Genomic DNA, 21,832 nt, shown 5'->3' with positions numbered 1-21,832 from the left:
ACGATTTTCAATAAAATTTTGCCCCATTGCGGTCTGACCACCATTGTGCGCGTGCTTTTGTCAGAGCTTTCAAAACGAGATTGGCCTGAGCAACGAAGCGTGCGACTGTAAAAAACGTCATAAAGTCTACGTCATAAAGTCTAGCAATCAACCGATCACGCAATAATTGTTACTGCGGGCGATTTGACTGTAGGCTATGTATGTATTTACATCAAAACAGCACATTTTAACATCAAAACAGCAGACAGTTTGCTCAAAACATCAGATTGGTAACGTGGCTTTTGTTATTGCTGGACTTTATGACGTATTCTTGAGCTGTGTTTGCACGTTTTGGTCATTTTGAAAAAAATGAAAATAAATGAAACACTGGACTTTGGGCCTTGCCAGCGCCATTGAAAACAAATTTTTTTGGGTAATTGTTTTTGAAATGTATTCTTGAATGTTCAGTTTACTCATTTTAATGCTTAATTCCGGTTTGAAATTTTCCTTTAGTATGCCTTTAACATCCGTGTTTCTCATCAAATTCAACAGTTCGTGTTTCTGCACTCTAATTCTCTGTTCTAATAGGTAGAGAAAGTTTTTTGTTTGCTACACCCAGGGATATCTTCTTTAGATATCCCTGGCTACACCTTTTCTAATGCCATAATTTTCTTGCCATAGAAGAAGGTTAGAAATTTCTTGTTGATTTCTAAAAAACTGTTTTAAGAACCCACGTCTACATCCGCTGGGTCCGAATCCGTATGTTCCTGGAGCACATCGATCACATCTTCTTCCTATCACGTTCGGCTTGCATCTGCACTGTCCAGCCCATTCCGTACAAATGGAACTTTCACTTCCTTGCAAGTCGCAGTCGCATGCTGAAAAACGATGTCAAAAGACATAAACAAAACGCAAATGAGTGAGGAACAGTTACGAGATTTCCGCAAACAACACTGAGCCATCTTCCGTATGTGGCACTGAAATGATTTCTTGTTACGAGCTCGACCGCTGTTTTCTTGTTTGTCGTGTCACATTTCAATTTCGGCTCATACTTACGCGTTGCTCCGTCGTGAAGAATGGCGGACATTGAGAACATGAGCCCGGCGCATTCTTCACTCGGCTGCCGGTTCGGAACGCGCATTTCCTCGCTCTCGCAATTTAGATCCTCGAACTGTCGAGAGCGTTCCCGGCCGTCGACTGTGCCTTGGAACATGTCCATGTTCTGATGGACAGGGACAACCACAAGCTGAAAACGAAAAAAACTAGACTCAAAATTGATATCTAATTACGTCAAACTGACCAAAAACGAATCATTTCTGCTGATCAAATTGTTTTCTTAGTTAATTCTGAATCCCAGAAAACAAATCAGTCGGTTTTTATATTGTATAAAAACGACTGGTTTGTTGTCTGAATACATACGGAGTCGATGAGGATATCGGGTTTGGGAGCATCTGGAGGATTTGGTTCCCGTTGGTATCGCCTGAGATCAACGATCACTCTGTAGGTGTAGTCATCTTCAAGGCAGATGATCCCTACAGGGAGATAGGAGGATCTTTTAAATTAGAATCAGTGTGCGACTATCTCAGGTACACTGTAACAGTGTAACGTGCTTGAACTAAAGATGAATATTTAATGATTTAATCTCTACTCTTTAACTTTGTTTAAGTATCTATGTTAAACCTTTACAAAAGTGAAGATTGGCGAATCTAGATTATTTAAAATCATCATCATAATCGATTATGAACGACCGTTCAAAGACCAATTCGGATTATGCAGTGTCATTGTGAAAGCCATCACCCGGATGTGAGTATTCCAAGAAAACGTCAGCAGCGACACTTACCGAGACTGTGATGCGTCGTCGGCGCGCCAGGAAGTGACGTCATCCAATTGTCGTCTTCCGGTCTGGTGTTCCCGCAAGGGCTACTGGTGGGGATGTTGCCCCGGTTGGGACGGTCGATTGTGATGCCCACGTACTTCCAGTCATTTGGCATCTGCGCGCAAGCCGAGTTAATTTTTCCTGCAACCACTGTATTTTTGTAACTGACTAAAAATAAGAGAGAACAAGTCTTTTTGGCTAAACATGAATAAGGAGATAGTCTTCCAGTTACGAAACGTTTTTTCATATTCAACGCTCTGCAGATGTTTAACCAATGTAAAAGGACACTGATTTGCTGCGTATGGAAATATTTAAAACTTATTTATTCTTTTTGCAAAGAGTAAGATCAGTCTTACTCTTACATCATCAGTTTACATAAAATCAACGTCAGCTTACGTTGGATTGATATCTCAGAACGAGATTGTAATCCATGGATGCAGGAAGTCCCTTGACAATGAAGACAATGACCCCTTCCTCTTGCACAAGCATGTATCCATCGCCAGTCCACGTAACCGGAGGACGATCTCGTGATCTTTTGTCCTCATAAGCTCCCTGGAAACAATTCGAAGTTAAAATGTGTAAAGAAGACTTTAGCGTATAAGCTCCTTGAAAAACTTTCCATTAATTTTTTTCATTTTTAAATTCATGCAGCGTTAGATCCAATGATGTTGCTTGGTTTGAGACGCTATTGATCTTTACCAGTTTTTGCCTTCTAATTCTCCAGGACCTATTCTGAAGAACACCATGTGTTTTAACGTCATATCCTTAGATAAACATGCACTTTGCAACCAAAATAAAAACAACAAATCTTACGCAGCAAAGTTGCAATTTTTACAACATTTCAACGTCTAGCGAGGTTGAAACGATGTAAAAAAAGGCAACTGGCTTTAGCTAGAAACTAACATTTTGGACTTCCGCGTCTTCAGCCTCGAAAATGTAGTGATCCAAACCAGGAAGATAGTTTCCGGAAATGACGACATCACAGCGCCGGTTGTTGATGTTCGGTCGGCATGGGCATTGGCCGCTCCGTTCGTTACAGTTGTTGTTGTAGGCGCCACCGACATCGCAATCACACTCTGTGCAGCCGTGTGGGATCGAACTCATGCCCCACGTTTGCGCCTGTTTCAGAAATGAAATTGTCAACCGCTCCGAAACAGCAAGTATACTGTAATAAGCAGACGGGGATTGCGCTAAAGCATTGGTCACAAGGAGCCGAGAAAGTAAGATCAATCTATTCGTGACAAGGACCACTGTAACTGAAACCAGGAAAACCATAAATACAATGGAAACTGCGTTGTGTGACAAGGTAGTGCTGCCAATTTGCATTTATCGAATGCTGGCATTTATACAACAATCTAATCTCTTGTCATAATATATTGAAGATTAAAATTAATTTCAATTTAATAATTAACAAGAAATAGTTAAAGCTTATTTATAGCATACTGTATATCGCAACCGTAACCAGAGACTGAAAACCAAATTGTCAACATTTCCGTTTTATTGCGTACATTTTTTACGACAAAGTTCAAAACACATTCAAAATCTTGCACTTCTGAAATCGACAAAAATACAAGCTAGTCGATTTAAAACGAAACCCAAATAAATTAACTTACCACACACATATCGCATCGCCGACCGGTGGTGTAACGCTTGCAATTGCATTGACCGGTTTCAGCGTTACAAGCATCAGCCCCAGATAAAGTACCCAAAGAATCACAGTCGCACGCTGCAATGGGGTGAAAATTAGACGTTATAAAGCGTGGGATCAACGAAAACGATCATTTTTGTCAGGGCATGCATTTCAAATATCCGACCAAAACTTTACGTTGAAAAATCGGTAATTCTGGGACATTCCACCATGAAACTCGTTCGCCCAGTTAGCTCAGCTTCAATTTCTACCTCGTTTCAATGTCTGGCAACGTTGAAGCGATGTAACAATTGCAACTTTGCTACACCAGGTATAGCACCACCTTGCAAAAGCATTCAAACATTCGAAAATAAAGTGCTTGATGTCAGAATAACCAAACAGCAAAATCAGCCCTTTTTACAACGCTTACACAGGTTGAATCAATGCAAAAAGGGTGGATTTTGTTAGCTGGAATAACCACTTACCAGTACAGCCATCTGGGTTGTTGCCATCCAGACCATAATACCCTGACTTGCAGCGGTCACATCTGGGACCTTCCACATTCCTCTTGCACCTGCACTGGCCGGCAATCATACCAAGGTCAGAGTTGGTGAGCGCGTCGCATATTCCTCCGTCCAACGACCCAGCAACCTCACAGTCGCATGCTGATTTCCCAACAAGATTAATCACATCTTTGTTTGGTAGATTTAACGTCTTAGAAACGTTCACCAGCAAAACAATGTATATACTTTTGAATCAGGTTACAACGCATTCCAAAAAAGCACACAAATAGATTTTGGTTTTGCGCTTCAGATTGATCAAATACATCTTTCGTGTTAAAAGTGCTTTAATAGCACTAGATATTTCCATGGCTGATACTTCATACTGCGTACAGTACACTCGGAGTGTTCAACGAATATGTGTTGTCCAGTTTAAAGATTCACGAAAAATGAAAATCACTCAATGACAACAAGCTTAAAAAACAATACAAGTTTCTTCTTGGAATCAAATTTTTAGAAGAAAGATAGGTTTGAGCAACATCTTTAAGATGCTAAACTCTCTGAAAATCTCAAGCTACAGGTCAATTTCATGATTTAAAAATCATATTTTGCACCGAAAAACACCACCACACACATTCCGATAGGCGATAGCCAATCAAGCTTGCAAATCACTCTGCGTTTACGTTGAATTAATGCAAAAAGGAGTGATTTAACTAGCTTTAACAACTCACCGGCGCACACAGTGGGATCCCGAATGTCCTTTTGAGGATCTTGGTAAAAGAAGGGAGCACATTGCTCGCAATTTCGTCCGACAGTGTTGTGCTGGCAACCCTCGCACACGCCACCGGAAACTCGTCCAGTAGCCTCATACACGGCCGGGTCAAAGTGACAGGCGGTGGCATGGTTGTTGCAATTGCAAGCTGTAAAAATTGACAAACATATGCTTTTGAATGTTGTTTTTAGGAAAATTATAATCACCTAACTGGGATAATCGTAGAATGGACATCGCAAACAGCAATACTATGATTGCTATAAACCATCAAAAACCCATTGAAAACAGTGCTATGACTGTCTTGCTTGCAATTTTTTACTTGGCCATGATAAAGTCTGTTATAGTCAATTATAATTTATGCTTGACTTTAAACAGTCAACTGTGAACAAATCAGTCGTTTTGTCGCCAGCAAGATATTCGAACAACTGCATGACACTGCAGGCAATTAGCGGGATTGTGAGATTCGTCATTTATTAGCAACCTTTCATTTTAGCGAGTACTTGCTGCTGCAAGGTCAGCTTTAGTAAAAAGTTGTTGAAGGAAATGCCCAATGCTTTTGCGACTTGAGTGAACGCCTGCCGACCTTCCATCTATAGTCGAAACAAGATTTCGAATTGAGTTTAAAGTTTTTAACATACCTGGACTTGGTATTTGTTTATATTTCTTTGAACACAAAAATTTAGGAAACCTAAAGTCATGTGTGATTTTTAAACCTGTCTCAACATTAGTTAATGAGAAAGTTCGCCAATTACCACAGTTGAAGAAATAGCCCAGGAAGCAATACAGACGTAACTTTCAAAACGCACACCTTGAAGTTTCAACGTAGATATCATCGCCTTTATGCTGTCGCCGAAACGTGATGCGACGCGTAATAAACGTAATACGACAACCAAAAAAAAAAGATCAAGACGTCTTGGTTGAATAGTTGTCTCGTTTGCGAGCTAGACGGAAACCAAATTGCAGCGACAGAAGGTCTGACAAAAGTTGTGTTTTTGCATCGCTTAAATGTCCGTCGACGTTTAAAGCGAATATTAAGAACAACCTATGAATGTCGGCAGAGCCATTGCCTTAAGCAGTCTTGCTCAAAATAATCGTCAGCTGACGCCCAAAGAGGAAACGAAATTCACCAAGTGGCAGTCAGAGGAAAATAGTCTGAAGTTAATTGCTTCCTCTACAAAATCACAAGTCTGTATTGCCAGAAACAAAGGATAGAAAACCAGAAACATGCTTTCACACAAAAACGAAATTGATATAAAAAGAAGTAACAAAAACACTTCTTTGCGGTGTACAAATTGATGCATATCATATTGTAGTTTGCTACATATTTAGATAGTTAGATCTTTTGCATAGTTCAAACAGCTTTTACGTATAAAAAAAAAATTGAAGAACTTCAATATGAAACTTTTATTACAAAGTCTTGCTATGACTCACGTTGACATTCATGTGGCATTCCAATTTCAGCAGGCCTCCAGGGTTGGTCTTGGTAAAATGGCAAGCAAAGTTCACAGTTCAGTCCCATGGTGTTATGCTGGCATTGGCAGCGACCGTGGACCTGGAGTTTTGCACACGTAGGTTAATTGCATAATCCTATCCAGCTAAGAAAATTGATCTTTTTTACGTTAATTCAACGTCTAGACGTTGAATCAATGTTAAAAAACGCCAAATTTGTTGGCTCTATCAGTAGCAAAAAACAAAAATTATGTCGCGAAACGTAGTGCTTTCATTTAAAACTAACACACTTGACTTACTCAAACTTGCTATAGAGCAGTAAGAATTGATACGAAATCAACTGCGTTACATTATTGTAGATTTTAGAATCTCAAACCTTTTGACAAGCATATGCAAATGTCAGCTAGCAAACAAGAACAGTTAAATTTCCAAGCAATGAATTCAATCCAATTAGAAGTCTTCAAAGAACAACTTCAAAAGAAGCTCACAAATCAGATCATGCATATTACTATATATCAAAGCAACTAGCCGACAGCGAAGTTTTTCTGCATGTTGCATCTCTAACTAGGTTTTTTAAAACTTTTTTGCAAAGTAAAATTAAGAAGCAAAAAGAAAAATTTGCCATCTGGAGCAAGTGAGAATTGAAAATCGAGGCCGATCAACAAGTGCTTTCTGACTTCGCTAACAGGTACTTTTGAACCAATAAGAAATTATAATCAACGAAATCAATCACCGTTCCCAAATGCCCATGCATGATTCAAGTTTTGATAAGCAATCACGTTGACAAAACTTGGACTGATTTTCATTTATGGGACGTCTCCAGACGTCTAATTAATAAAAGAGTCGCAAGTTTTGTAAGCTAGTTGATTTAATAATCATCGCTAGTGGAGTTTCAGGCTCAGCAAAGAAAGATTGCCCTTATCGCATCACTTCAACGCATCTTGACAAAATATAGATGTGAAAAGGGCAATTTTTCCAAACTGAAGGGTAGTAATCATTGCGTAAAAGTCGATTATGATTTCTGAAAATAAAAGGTAGTAATAGATTCTCCAGGCTGCTGAAAGGGTTACAAAGACTTGATAATTTCATGAAAAAAACTTTCGTTTTTATCTTTACAATAGTATTGTTTTAATTACTCATTTACTGTTTGTATTCTTTGGCCGTTATTGTACTGATGTTGAAACCAAGCGAAGAAAGTCTGGTCTCTACAATGGATATTAATAATGCTTGTTTTCATATAGAGCTGTATTCATCGCAAAATGCGTTGCTCTTCCTCAGCATAGTGGCGCTACAGCATCTTTTAGCTCCTACTGTTGTCAAAGCACAAGTGCCACGTTTTACCATCGTTTTACTAACACTCACGATCTAGCCATGCTTCTACCACTTCAGCAAATCAAACACTCCGCAATTGACTGATGGCGACAGAGAATAAACCAAAACAACATTTTTCATCACAAGAAACTCAACGGCAAAAACAATTATTATCAAACACCGTGATTTAAACCGCTGCCAAAGTTATTACATAATTTTAAAGACGAGTTTCTGAGAACTTTAAGTTTTAAGAAGTTGCAATTTTTTTAATTAAATTGATAATTAGTACAATTGAATACATTGCACTTGCTGATGATGGAAACTGTGCACTCTTCAGCACTAGTGTGATCTCATGCTTTAGAGATGAAAGTGAAGCCCTTGCTGTGAAAAGGCGATGACATTTTTGCAAAAATTGAAATTTCACATTTCTCAGTGAGATTTCCTAATCTTTGGCACTTTCATTAGATTAGAACAGCGACTTTTCTGTATTAGTGACAATAAAAGAAGGTTTGGAGAAGTCAAAAGGAGATATGCCATAATATTTTCTATAGTATTTGACGGAGTTTCTGTAGACAACTTTTCTGATAGGTAATCGGAAAACAATTAACCCTGGAAAAAATCCACTCAAAAATCTACCCAAGCAAACAAATGATACCTCACTAAATACTTTCGCCTTTTTTCCAAGGGAAATATTTACCAGTGGAACTTTATTTAGAAGGTTTTATCAATGTGGAATTCTTCTGGGGAATACATTCCTACATTTAGTCTTGACACATTGGCATTTTTGCAACAAGGGCTTCAATTAAATTCTACGTTTTTCAAGCTAACAGTAAGTCTAACTGTGAAATTTAGAAAAAAAACTCTCAGCAAATCTTCATCTTATTATAAAAGATTTTTTTTTTAATTCAAAGACATTTGATGAATGCAAAATAATGTAATTTTTCTAAAATGTAACACATTTTACATTTCAACCAACACCAAAGACATTGGATGAATGTAAAAGATCAGAAGTTAGCCGAATTCGGTAACAAAATGCTTATGGTGGTGATTGTGCTGTGTGACATGCACAACTGGCATGGCAAGTGCTCTTTGATGTCAGTCCACAAAGAACGCAAATTGCAATAATTGAACGCCAAAAGACGTTGAATCAACGTAATTAACTAGTAGGTTGTTGATCGACGGAAGCCCAGTCATCATACTTACTCTCATCTGTCCCAAGTCTTCGTTACTGTTCTAATGTTCGAGAAAAGTGAAGTATAGCAGTTAGATAGTCAGAATAGCGCAAAAGCCATACAATACTAAGACTAAAAGAGTTGTTGAAAGATAGTGTTATTTGAAGTTCAAAGAAATCTCTACCACAATACACAAAGCATTTTTCAAAAGGTTAAAGCAAAAACGATTTGCAGATGCTTCACAGTTGCAAGAAAATCACCTACAAAAAGCAATTTTTACCTCGGTTTTACCCTGGCTTGCCTGAATAGCACAGAAATAAGATTAAGCCACCACACTCCGTGACCAAGTATAAGTTTGTCGAGATTTAACGACATGTAACATTCGATCTATGTAAGATTTAAGCACTTTAGAATTATAGATGAGCCCAGCAAATATTAACAGTTTCAAGTTAATTCAACATTGTACGAGTTGAAATCAACATAGAAATAAGTCAGCCTGCTGCTCATACCGTTTAGCCGAGAAAATAATAAAATTGATCAACAATTTTATTAAGAAAGTTATCAGGTTGCTTTAGCTTCAACTATACAACCGCAGAAAGAGGTATAAAAACACTATGAAAGTGTTATACCCAGCCTGTAGTTACAGCTTTAGGCACTTCAGTGATAACAGTCAACAACTCACCATGACTTCATGAACACTACTATCAGTTGGGCCCACATTGATCGGGGTACATTCGTCCGCGTGCCCGTAACAAAAACAGTTTCCACGAACGATGAGTTCGTAGAGAGCGTAATAGTATTTGCTCTTAATGTCACTTCGCGAATCAAGTAAGTCATCTCCCAAGGTGTGAAGCTCGGTGAAGTTGAATCTGGAGAATGAAGTGGGCGCCAAATGGTGAATGGCATGTTAATGAATTTGCGACTGTTTTGACAATAGGCTGCTAGCCTACTCAGCAAGCATTTTTTTACATTGATTTGCTGACTGGGTACCACACAAAAATATTGGTTTGGAAAAGATTATGATGGTGCTTCAGACAACACAAGGTTAAGCCAAAGCAATATCAAAATTAAAAGCAGTGAACAAATTTTATGTTAAATTAAGTTCAAACCAGTTGCAAAATCAAGTCACCAAAGGTTGTCTCAGGCAATGTAAATAAAAAAAAATCATAAAGACTGATAATATGGATATTGGATATAATATTTGTCTTAGACCAAGGGCCTCAAACACGAGCACGCGATGCATTTTTAAACTTTGAAGTAATTAACAAATACAGTACACATTTTTTCTGTAGATTTAGAAAAATAAAATGCCCATCAAACTTCACACGACTTTTTAGCACTACTATCACGCTTTTTTTTCCTTGCCGAGAAGCTTATATTGTTACATCACCATCACATTGCCTATTCACTGATGGTGTGGTTATCGCAATACTATACTACTATAGCAACCTTGGTATTTGCTGAAGTCAGTTATTCAAGAGTTTAGTTTTCCAAACAAAGTTTTAAAGCATTTCTTCAGCCAAGAAACAGAAACACTTAATACTACCGTACCTTAAGTTTGTGATTTTCAATAAATTTTGTATTCTTGGTGCGTATGGATCTTCAATTCGAATGAAAGGCTCCAATACTCTGTAAATCACTTCACCTTGGTTGGAGGGTTCTATCAGAGAATAACGACTGTCGCAAATGACATCATCGATCTCTATTGGCGGCCACTGCAAGAACAACAATAGTAATACTATGGTTTAAACTTTTCACTTTTCAGCTTAGCTTTTATCACAAGACTATGTTTAGCTAAAACATCACATGATTAGTTTTATTCATATGAACCTTTTTGCAAGTGTAAAAGTCAAGAGACCCCGTCTTTTACCACCACCGCACAGCGGCAGCGATAACTTTTGTAATGCCGGTAGTTTTTTTGCAATAAAAGATAATCTTTTGGATCACACATCACATAAAAAGCTTAACAAAAATGCACAACAACTATCGGAAATTTCTGCAGATTGCTTTACCTTTAAGAAATATGGAAGGTTCTTGTTGCTAGTTCAATGTCTATGAAAGTATAATGTACGTTTGTTGTTTGCTGACACAGACTAAACAGTCCCACTGAAACTTCAAATCATACCTCCGGTACACCAGGAAATGACTTGTCACAATCATATGCAAAGTAACGATACGTGAACCACGTTTTTCCAAAATCCATTGATCGTTCAATGACCATGGCAGCTGGTCGAAAAGTCTTGAATGTCATGATCATGTGAGTGAACTGGAATTCTGCTTCCAAGTCAAGCTGAATTGACACCTTCAGAGAAAATACGACTGATTAATATACTGCATAGGAGAAAAAAAAAAGTTTGCAAGTTGCAAGCAACTGTTCCACAACAACAAATAATAACCACACCTCTCAAAAACAAAAACATGTCAAATGTTTGCATAACGCTGGGGCTCGGCGTGAATTTCCGTCAATTTTCGCTGGCACATATTAAATCTTTCAAAATGTCATCTGGTGGTGTATTACATGACAATTACAGTTGTCTAATCACTCAGGCAAAGTTATTTATCCATCACCAGACCAGAGTAGATAAATTGTTTTGCATGAGCTCTATCGTAAAAGCAGACAAAATATTAATTAAAAAGCAAAAACTTTTGCAGTTTTGCTGAAATATTTTTATCAATTTGAAAACGTGAAGTTTGTTTTGTTTGTGACATAAGACTCACTAGTTAAGCAGAAGATTAAGATTTAGACTTTCAATTACTTTGGTTTTAAAGTAAATTTAAAATACAGCATAGTACAGTAGGCCTACTGTTTTATGTAATACAGTATTACTTAGCAAAACAAGCATAAAGGTATCTTTGCCATAATAACACATAATCCAGCCAAAACCTTACTCTCCAGAAATAAAACACACTTCAAAAGCAAAATAACATAATTTAGAGTAATTAGATCTTTTTAAACCAGGGGTGTTCAACCTGCAGCCGGTGAGCCAAATGCAGCCAGCAAAGAAAAATTGTGCGACTAGCGGATAAGTAACATTTTAGAATGGTGTGCGATCCACGAAACGAGTTTTTTATTTACTTCAGTCTGGTACGTGCAAGCAATTTTTAATTTATCTCCTTTACCAATACATGAGTCCAATTTATAACAAATATAAGATAATTAATTAATTATCTATGCCTACAATGTAGCAATGCTTAAACAGCTAGCTTGTGCAAAGTGAAGAATGTTGCAAATTGGGCTTATTTTTTTCTAGTTTGCAGGTTGCTTGTTTTTTTTTTGCCAGTCTAACTTTTTCTAACTTGTTTGGTCACATAAAATGTTTCATGAACAAATTACGGCTTTGGAAAGATTACATGCAAAATATCATATTATACATGAAATCTTTTCCACTTTCCTACTGTAAGAGTCTGTGAAAGAGAAAAAAAACTGAATTCTTCTGATTTTATTTCCACTTCAATGGGGTGGCCGGTGCAGATTGCAGTCCTATTTTAATAAAATTCTAACCTCTTGTTTTCCATTTTCAGATTGCCACCATGTTTCAAGGCGATCGTTGAATGTTGTAATGACATTTTGTACTTCATGTGATTTTTCAGGGTCATTGGCATCACATTCAAAGCATTTTTGAACATGTTTTAAATGACTGAAAACAATAAACAGAACTATTATAAACAAAAACAACTAAAAATCAAACTATTAAGAAATTATACTCTTTCATACATGCTGCTTTCATCACAATAAAAAAATGATCAAATTTTTAAAATTCTTTTTAAATGCAAGCATATTGTTTTTTTTTTTCATTTTCTACTCCATAACATAGCAATACATTTGACACCATTATTTTACGAAACAAGGCATAAAACTGACATAACACAAGTGTGTTAATTAGGGGTTGTTGTTTTTGTCAAATCTCTTAAACAATACATATATAACGTTCATCTGATGAAAGTGAAAGTACTTTTAATTTCACTTTCATGAAAGTGAAATTAAAAGTACTTTCACTTTTATCAGATGAACGTTGCAACTAGTGCTAGAAATGATAATTGTCCTAATAAAGACCCAAACTTTTCAGGTCTGCTACTATTCGGTGAGTCCGATTCGGTGAGTCCGATTCGGTGAGTTCCTAACCTCTAATCCCTAACCCTAAAACGACAATGATAATTAGGCTACGGTACCCAATAATTTAAAAAAAAATTGAAAAAATTCCCCATTAAGAGATCGGACTCACCGAATCGGACTCACCGAAACGGGCCATTCCGAACTTTTCAGTATTTAATACATATATACATAATTAGTGCTCCAAATGCTTTTTTATATTCACTCAAAGTTAAAGGGCAACATTAAAAGGCGGAAATATTGTTCAAGTATTTGAGAAGACCTTTTGTAGAAAAAGGGCAGAAATAGGGGCTCCACTAAAAGGCAAAAATGCGGAAAATTCCCTGGCATAAAATGGCACATTGTCCGAAGAAATAATGGTGAAGCGGAAATATGATCTTTGTATAATTGTACCAGTATGAAGTCATGTTGAAAAAAATTAAACATTGTTTTAAAGCTTCATAGATTAGGCTACCGTACCATACTTTTCTGGGATAGTTGAGAATTACGGCAGAACCAGTTTTTTTTTTTTTCAAGACAAAACCATAACTTTTTTCTTTGTATTTCCTGATAGATTTTTTTAGCCTTGATAAATCATCTTGAATTATCTGTTGTTACTTAACCTAGCTTCATTGCTATATGTTGTACAATATAGATGTCAAGATCAGATTTCTGTCTTTTCTACATCATAATTAATTCTTCACTTCTGCAGACAACGTATCAATTTACGTTTCGAAAATTTCCGCATTTTTGCGTTTTAGTGGTGCTCCGGAAATAGCTGTTTTAAGCACAACTCTCAACTAATCTTTTTCTCATGTAAAAGCATTATCATAAATACTCTGCATAATGAATTGTAGGGTCAGTATTTAGATTAATTCAATTCAGGTTTTTCCAATTTTAAATAAAGTTGAATCCCAGTAACTGTGCTTTAAAATTACCCTTTCAATCACTTTTTTTGTTTTTCATGTAGAAAACAAATCATTTCAAAATGTTCGTCTCTTGTATAATACTGACAAAAAAACAAACATGACTGATAGACAAACAAGATTTATTTGTTGTTGCAAAAAAAAAAGAAATGTATGATAAATCAAAACACAGTGTACAGTAAAACTGCTGAAAAGATCACAATAAAAAAAGCAAATAATATTAGCATTACAGCAACGGGAGGCTGCAAAGTGACCATTCAAGGCCTTCAAGTCAAGCAGCTACCCTCAAACTGAGACCAAATTTTTGTCTTTTCTAAGTGGAAATAATTCATTACTTCTGGGGACAATGCACCATATTATTCATGTTTCTGCCATTCTGCTTTTTAGTGTTTCCCATAGTTAAACAATACGTTGAATTTTTAAAGTATAGGCTTTTATTCTATATTTAGTCAAAGCTAAAAATTGCTGTTAAAGATTCAAAATTGAAACAGTAGTAATTTCAGCTCACCTGACAATGCAGTAAGTTGAAGGACTTTCTTCACCGCATGTCGACGATGCTGAGAGCATGTGCCCACGTCCCACCAGCAAGTCACCAGTGTTGGGAAAGCAGCTACTTCCACTGCAACTTCCCTGCCCATATGCAAGCTCGATTGCTGCAACATTAAATTTGGTTGTTAAATATGTTTTTTAATGTCAATAATGTAACCAAAATAACTTTCTGTGTCTTGTATGCTTCACACCAAGTAAGCATGAAAATAAAACATGGCTTATTGGTGGCTTAAAATTGAGATCTAAAATTTAAATCAATATATATAATTATATAGCCAAAATATCATAGTTTGAAACAGTACCTACACTATCAATATGGCCTAGTTATTGTGGTACTGGTACCACATTTCCATTATTATAATAAATTATTGTGATACTAAAAAGCATAATCACTAGGGCAACCAAAAGTCAATAAAGTCAAAATTTTTCTGATTTGTTCAAAGTTTATAAAACGTCTACAAACTAAATTTCAGGCTGACACGAAGAGAGGTTTCAAAGTTATTAAGTAAAAAAAAGTCAAAATTTATGGTTAGGTCAAAATTTTCTTTTAACGTAGTTTTTCTTCTCTCTATTGATATATTTTATTAAAGCTACACAGATACTGATTTTTTGTTGCAATTTCTGTTGCTATTCTGACGTAATAATCGATTTGTTGCAATTTCTGAGGTAATAATCTTGTTGCGCCCACTACTGACGATTGAATATTAGCCAACTACCTTGCTGTTAATGAGTTGGTTGCCAGGGTTAAAGCAGTCACCATTAAAAACAGGTCAAGAAGAGCTAGTTTTACTTCCATTGGCCAACCTCCACAGCCAAATGTAACTAGATGGGCCCTTGGTTGAAAGCTGCTTTCTACTATTCAAGAAGTCTACCAAAAGTAAGAAATATTGTGGAAGGCTTCCATGATGGTGGTGTCTTGCTACGGCATGCTCAAGATGCTGTAAAAGCTCCCAATTTAGCTACTCACCTTGTAGAAATAAAGGAACAGTACAGTGCACTGTTTGATTTAATTCAGAAGATGGAAAACAGCCCTTACACCATTCAAGAAGCTTACCAGAAAATGAGGTCCCTTAACTTTGGTGTTGATGGCTGCCAAATTTGAAAATATATTCAAGCAAGAACCTTAAGGAATGACATCAAGTGCATTGCGAAAATGGGACGAGATGATATTTCACCACATTTTTATAGCCTGTTGAGGAACTCCCAAGCAACTTTTGTATCAGTAGAGAGAAGCTTCTCTATTTCAGAAAAATTTTTGGCAAGAGAGAGAAACTTCAAAGGCGATAATGTGAAACATTACTTGATGTTGAAGTATAATAGTGCAGAACCCTTTCAGTAATTTCGGAATATTTAAAGACACTCCATATTTATCTTTTGCAGTTTTTCGAGTGACTTTCATTACCTGTTCGTTAGTTGTGGTGTCGTTGAGTCTTCCACATTTTTCTAATATTTCATTAGAAAAAGAAGATATCCTTACCTAACGGTTTGATTTCTAATGTGCTTTGTATTTCACGTTTAAGTTGCAAACGCAGAAAGTTATTGGTCAAATTTAGGTCAAAATTTGTAAATTATAAAGTCAAAATTTCAAGTTTTTAGGTCAAAAAATTGGTTGCCCTAATAATCACTAAGCGAAGAAGTAGCATACATAAGCATAGTAAACTAACATAAAATATAGCAAAATAAATAAATTAAGCACTAGTATAACAAAACAATTTCTTACCTATTGTAAACACTGCTACTTTCAGCAGCAAACACATGATGACTGCTGCTTGTGTTAAATGTAGCTAGTATTCTGCAGAATTTGCCAGTACAATAAATTATCACTAACACTACTTTTCACACACAACTGCGCAGAACAAAAAAGTTTAGTTTCAAAACAAGTAATTTGTGTAACTAGCCAATGTCACATACAACATTTAGGTTAACTTTATCATAAAATCTTGTTAACCTTAATAATTTGCAATCTAATTAATGTCACATTTTACACTTTCTTGGTTCAACTGTCATTTAGCTTCGTAATGCAATTGCAATTCCACAGTGCCACATGCGTGCAACGGTGATGAACTGTATTATTTTGATCAACAACGCGCGAGTACAAAATAATTGACACGGCGAGAAGAATACAATAAACATAGCCAGGTCACACACTTTAAAAAACCGGCCGCCTTGCTTCAGAAAATCTTAGCTCATTCAATTCAAATGACATCTTCTAAACTAGTGATTCTCAACCTTTTTTGGCCCATGGACCATATTTAAAAAAAAAATATCTGATGTACCACTTTGCTATGTTGACGCCACTGGTCCAATCTATATTGCACATAGGTCAGAAAACTCAAGGGCATGTTCACTGTTCAATCTTAGTCCTTAATAAAATAATAGGTAATTAACTAACTAAGCAAAACCTCTTAATTTGCACACTCAACCTTTACTTGAATACACATAATTTTAATTTCAAATTTTATTCTAACAAAACATCATGCACATATTGTTTCCATAGAATGGTACCGGTAATGTCTCAGTTTTGCCTTCTTAGCAACATGAGCTGCTAACATTTTGTTAATTTGAAAGCACTGCAGAATGCAGTAGCCTACTTATTTAGCGTCAAAAAAATATAACATGTGACATTCATAAAATAATTTAATTAAAATTGAGTGAAACAGCGAATAGCTCTACTCTCTCTAAAGAAACTTTGTACTATGAGGAAGCGCAATCTTCGTGCACCGACAACACCACAACAATTACAGCAACATATGATTTATTGATGAGGCCTGCCAGCACTCCACTTATGCCTTGACAGCTCAATAGCCTACTCGTCAACTACGTTAGTAGGCCTATTTAAATGACAGGGTTGTCAGACAGCTTTTGAGAAAAAGAGCCAAACACTGTCGAAAAAAGATCCAAACTGGGTAAGATAGAGCCAAATTGTTCAATAATGGTTAGTAACGTTGCTAATAAAACATAATAACGTTAACAACGTCAATAACGTTACAACATTACAACAACATAGCCTACATTCTACAAGAACAATTCCAAATCTTCATCTTCTACAGTGTTTCCACTCGAATCTTTGGCATTGGCATAAACATTGTCAGCTAAACACTGTCTAAAAAATCGTAATAACACTTTTCAGTCTCAATTTCCGAAAGACATTTATTTAAATAACTAATTTGATAGTATGTGCCAACTGCTTCCAAAAAGAGCCAAATATTGAAAACAAAGGGCCAAGGGGCCAAACAATTTTTTTGAGGGCCAACTACCTCTAAAAAGGGCCAATCTGGCAAGCCTGTAAAATGAGTTCCAAAAACTGCTGAGCTTACGCTTATCTAGCACTTCCAGAAAAATCGATCAAAAATCACGAAGTAAACATGATTATTATGTCACGCTGACATATGCAATCTTACAATTCCATGCTACATATATTTACATATAACTGCTACAATAATTTTCTTACACCTGTATGCAGTCTTTACATAATTTACTGTAGTAAATGATACAATTTTGAACAACGTTTGAAGAAGGATTTATAGAACTCTCTGTGGACCAACAGAAATTCCAGGTGGACCTGGACCACTTTGAGAATCACTGTTCTAAACTACAGCACCACAGGGTTGCCAGATTCTGCAGAGCAATATATACCAAATAGTAAAAAAAAATATACCAAATATATACCAAACTTAAAAAATTATACCAAGTTTATACCAAAAAGATCTGAAAAACAAAAGTTTACACAAAAATTACGTTTTGCACACCTCAACTAGCTGAACAATGTTTAATTTTTAACTTGGGCAAAGAACGTTTTAGTTTGGGCTAATTTTAATATATATGAGCCAAACATGAATTGATCACCACAGCGATTTCGCATGATATTTAGTCAAGTTTCAGAAAACAAAAAAATAAACGTTGCTGGAGCGTTAGTTCCTGTGATGCAGACGAGACTACGCCCACTTGGCTAATGCATAAAACCCACCATGCAACCATCAAGAACCCAACAAAATAGACTTTATTCCGAATAGCACCAAAATGACCGCGTGCCACACCTAAATGTCCCGACGTCACAGTGTGCGCACCTATCTGGCAGGCACCTAATTGTCTGCGCCCAGTGGCATAGCCAGGAATTTTGAAAGGGGGGGTTTGACGGTCGGCGGGCGACCCAGCGACAGGGGGTATGGACCTCCCCCTGAAAATTTTGAAAAATTACTTTGAATTTGGTGCACTCTGAGAGCATTTTCAACAAAAATGTGGGTATAAATATTCCTGTAAAATGGTGCTGTCAGGTGGCATAGCAAAAGTATAAGATCATGTTTTCTTCGGCATTTTTTGGTAATAAAGCAAAGTCTCTATGTTTTCTTGTTGCTAATTCCTGGCTAAGATATTTAAATGTTTGGTATTGGCAAAACTTGCTCTTTTTAATGCAGTTTCGTTTAAAATTAGGCAAACTTTGTTTTAGAGACATAGAGATTGAAAGCATCATTTTCAATATCGTGGCGTCACACGCGTGTTAAAGGGGGGGTTGTAACCCCCCTTTGGCTACGCCACTGTCTGCGCCTAATAGACGTGCTCCAAAAATTTAGCAAATTTTTCACTTTGCCAAAGTATCAACGTCAGGGTAATAAAGAATTAAGTAATTATGATTCAATAATTACATACAATATAGCCTAACACAATAAGGGTATTAGTAAGCATAAAAAAAGTTTTAGTCACACATTAACAACACTGTTCAACATTTTGAAACCAAAATTTACATTCCATCAACAGCACAGTAAAAATCATAAGTCAACAACACTTGCAATGTTGCTCACTGAGGAAGCTTTAACATTCTTTAACACCTTGAAATAACAATACGTTGTAAAATATTACAGTTAAGCAACTCCAATGACACTCATGCTTTAGAAAACCTTTAGGTTTTTATGGTCATTGGGCTAAATCTCAAATGGTACATCTATTTTAGTGTTTCAACTTAACTTTTTTAAAGAAGAAACAAGTTTTTATTGGTTAACACACTCCAAATTTGTACATTGAAAAAAATACTAGTCAATTGACACAATATTATAAAATATACCAAACTCATAAAATCACCTACCAAATGCTACAAAATATACCAAATATATACCAACATACCAAACGAAAATTTCAACTACCAAACATAAAAAAAATATACCAGATTTGTGAAATTTGGTATATAAATATACCAGATGGCAAACTTGAGCACCAGCCACTAGCCCAGTGCTTCCACTTCTGACAATTGATAAATCCTCTTCAATTTCCTTTTTTGTCCTGAAAAATCCCTTTTTTCTCAGTCGGAAATCCTTCAAAATTTCCTTGATAGGCGATGTTATTTTTGACGTTATTTAAGTTAAAAAAGGTGCCAATACAACTTTAAAGTTTTTAATCTCACCTAAGTTACGTTTTAACCTGAAAGAACAGAAAATCAGTGAATTGAAGAAGTGGTACGGTAGGCTATTCAAATTGCTACAAAAAACAACACCTTGCAGGCAGTAGCATGGCTGATTTAGTTGACAAACCCAATCTAATACCATAAATTTGAGTTGACATATTAATGTCCAGTGGCATTATGGCAGGAAATATAAATAATACACCACACAAGAAGTATCTCAACACATTCACACCTGCTGTAGTATAAACACCACATGATTACATCATAGGAGCACAGTAACACTCAGTTAATACTCTTAACACTCAGACTCAGTTATTAAAAACATTAGCCTACTAATTGTGAACAGTGAACACTGGCACTGCATATGTAGCCTAAGTGGTGAAAAAAAAGGCAAAATGAGCCAAATTACACTCATTCAGGCTACAGAGGAACAATAGTCATTGGAACAGACTGAATAGGTGATAATCTTGATACAAAATTAAATTTCTAAGACTGACTCTGCATCAGCGTTGCCCTTGCTGTTCATTAAATTTATTACCGACTGGTACTTCAAAAGTATGACCTGAATAAAGGTTGTCATTTTAGTTATTACAAGAAATTACACATATTTCATAACTTTATGAATCAGAACATACTGTTGAGTAGGCCTGCTATAGGATGGAATCTGAGCATCATTTTATTTCAATGTCATTACATTTAGTGTCATTATTTCTTTCGAACATTGCCGAGACCCCTACAGTGTTTCTTGCCGAATTAAAGTTAGCTTGATGCTTTTCTGTAGCAGCGTAGGCTACCGAATTAACCCTGTTTTGGTACAGTACACAAAAGTGCCACATACTTTGCAATATGGTTTGCTCAGTGTTTCTTGCCGAATTAAAGTTAGCTTGATGCTTTTCTGTAGCAGCGTACCGAATTAACCCTGTTTTGGTACAGTACACAAAAGTGCCACATACTTTGCAATATGGTTTGCTGTCTTTATTCAATATCCAGCCTGAAAACCGCTTGTCAGTTTGCCATCCTTTAACAAATTTATTTTTGTATGCAGTTTTGGTTTTATTTGATGCACTAACTTTATCAACTCTACATCTTTTTTCTCTGTCTTCATCAGTAACATATTCACAAGCATCTGAAGCTGATGAAAATTCAGGCCTGGGCCTATTCATGCCTATTGTTTATAGCTCAATATGTCGAAGCAACGTTGTTTTACTAGAATAGGCTACACATATTTTACAATAACATGGTTTACTTCCTTTGTTCACTGTCCAGCCAAAAAACTGCTTGTCAGTTAGTCGGTTCTGGGACATTTACCACCTGGAGTCCTGGACATCATTTACCAATTACGGTGCCGGTACCACTCTAATCTTTCCCACCCAGACTCCTAACTTCTCCCTAACACTGAAAATGTACAGGTGGTAAATGTCCAGTAACGAATTACCGTATCCAATATCCATCCATTAATAAATTTATTTTTTGTGTCTAGTTTGGTTTTCCTTGATGTGCTAACTTGTTCAACTCTATAGGCTAGGCTATCTCTTTTTTCTCCTTGTCAGTAACATCTTCACAATCATCTGAGACTGATGAAAAACTTTAAGATACTAGGCCTATTCATGATACTGACTCGGTCTGACTTTGTACACTATGTATACATATCCTACACACAGCCTAGCTAGCTCTAGTATTATCACGCCATAATAGATTAGCATAGGCTATAACTAACTTTTCTAAACCGGAAGGATACCACTAGCCTAAGCTTATCATGCCACTGTACGTCGAAGCTCACTAAACTTTGTCATTGCTATTCAAATTCAACCGTAAATCAACAGACTACCAAATTTTAACTAAAAGAATTATACCTAACTCACTCACTCAACTTACGTCTAAACTCCAATTCCCAAAATGCCGAGAATAGAAATCAACCAAGCGAGAAGCGACGGAAAGGCGAGAATGGGTGAAAGAAGAGAGAATGAGAGGGTTTCCGGATGGCGAGTGGCGACGGAAACCAGCTGATCATCGTTATTCCAGTCGTTTTTAGAACTTTTAAAAGGGAATATGAATAAAATTTTCTTTAAAATTGCTAAAAAGAACAAATCCCTTTTTAAGACAAAATTTCCTTGTAAAATTGTTAAAAATCCCTAAAAAATCCTTCTTTTCTTCAAATCCCTTTTTTATCCTTCGAAGCGTTGAAA

At 36.3% G+C, this 21,832-nt stretch overlaps 1 protein-coding gene across 3 annotated transcripts in view; it reads right to left on the bottom strand.

The window, feature by feature from the left end:
* Positions 1-19,486, bottom strand: part of LOC145767287 (laminin subunit beta-1-like) — a 34,247-nt gene extending 14,761 nt beyond the window's left edge. Inside the window, exons 1-17 of one of the 3 annotated variants that reach the window (XM_082579077.1) lie at positions 15,972-19,486; positions 14,211-14,355; positions 12,189-12,324; positions 10,812-10,988; positions 10,238-10,401; positions 9,369-9,555; positions 8,967-8,987; positions 6,186-6,306; positions 4,714-4,902; positions 3,968-4,147; positions 3,469-3,581; positions 2,759-2,974; positions 2,252-2,407; positions 1,820-1,970; positions 1,399-1,511; positions 1,036-1,225; positions 714-857 (exon numbers count right to left, since the gene is read on the bottom strand). In XM_082579077.1, the coding sequence (XP_082435203.1) occupies positions 714-857; positions 1,036-1,225; positions 1,399-1,511; positions 1,820-1,970; positions 2,252-2,407; positions 2,759-2,974; positions 3,469-3,581; positions 3,968-4,147; positions 4,714-4,902; positions 6,186-6,306; positions 8,967-8,987; positions 9,369-9,555; positions 10,238-10,401; positions 10,812-10,988; positions 12,189-12,324; positions 14,211-14,355; positions 15,972-16,008 (2,440 nt within the window). In that variant the 5' untranslated portion in view covers positions 16,009-19,486. Of the gene's footprint in view, positions 1-713; positions 858-1,035; positions 1,226-1,398; positions 1,512-1,819; positions 1,971-2,251; positions 2,408-2,758; positions 2,975-3,468; positions 3,582-3,967; positions 4,148-4,713; positions 4,903-6,185; positions 6,307-8,717; positions 8,748-8,966; positions 8,988-9,368; positions 9,556-10,237; positions 10,402-10,811; positions 10,989-12,188; positions 12,325-14,210; positions 14,356-15,971 lie in introns of all 3 variants that reach the window. The other 2 variants (XM_082579076.1, XM_082579078.1) reach the window with 2 other exon arrangements.
* Positions 19,487-21,832: the final 2,346 nt, after the last annotated feature.

The sequence above is a fragment of the Aplidium turbinatum genome, chromosome 3 (assembly GCF_918807975.1).
Source record: "Aplidium turbinatum chromosome 3, kaAplTurb1.1, whole genome shotgun sequence".
Classification (NCBI taxonomy): domain Eukaryota; kingdom Metazoa; phylum Chordata; class Ascidiacea; order Aplousobranchia; family Polyclinidae; genus Aplidium; species Aplidium turbinatum.
The sequence above is the reverse complement of the archived record's forward strand: the minus strand, read 5'-3'. Positions and strand labels throughout refer to the sequence as shown.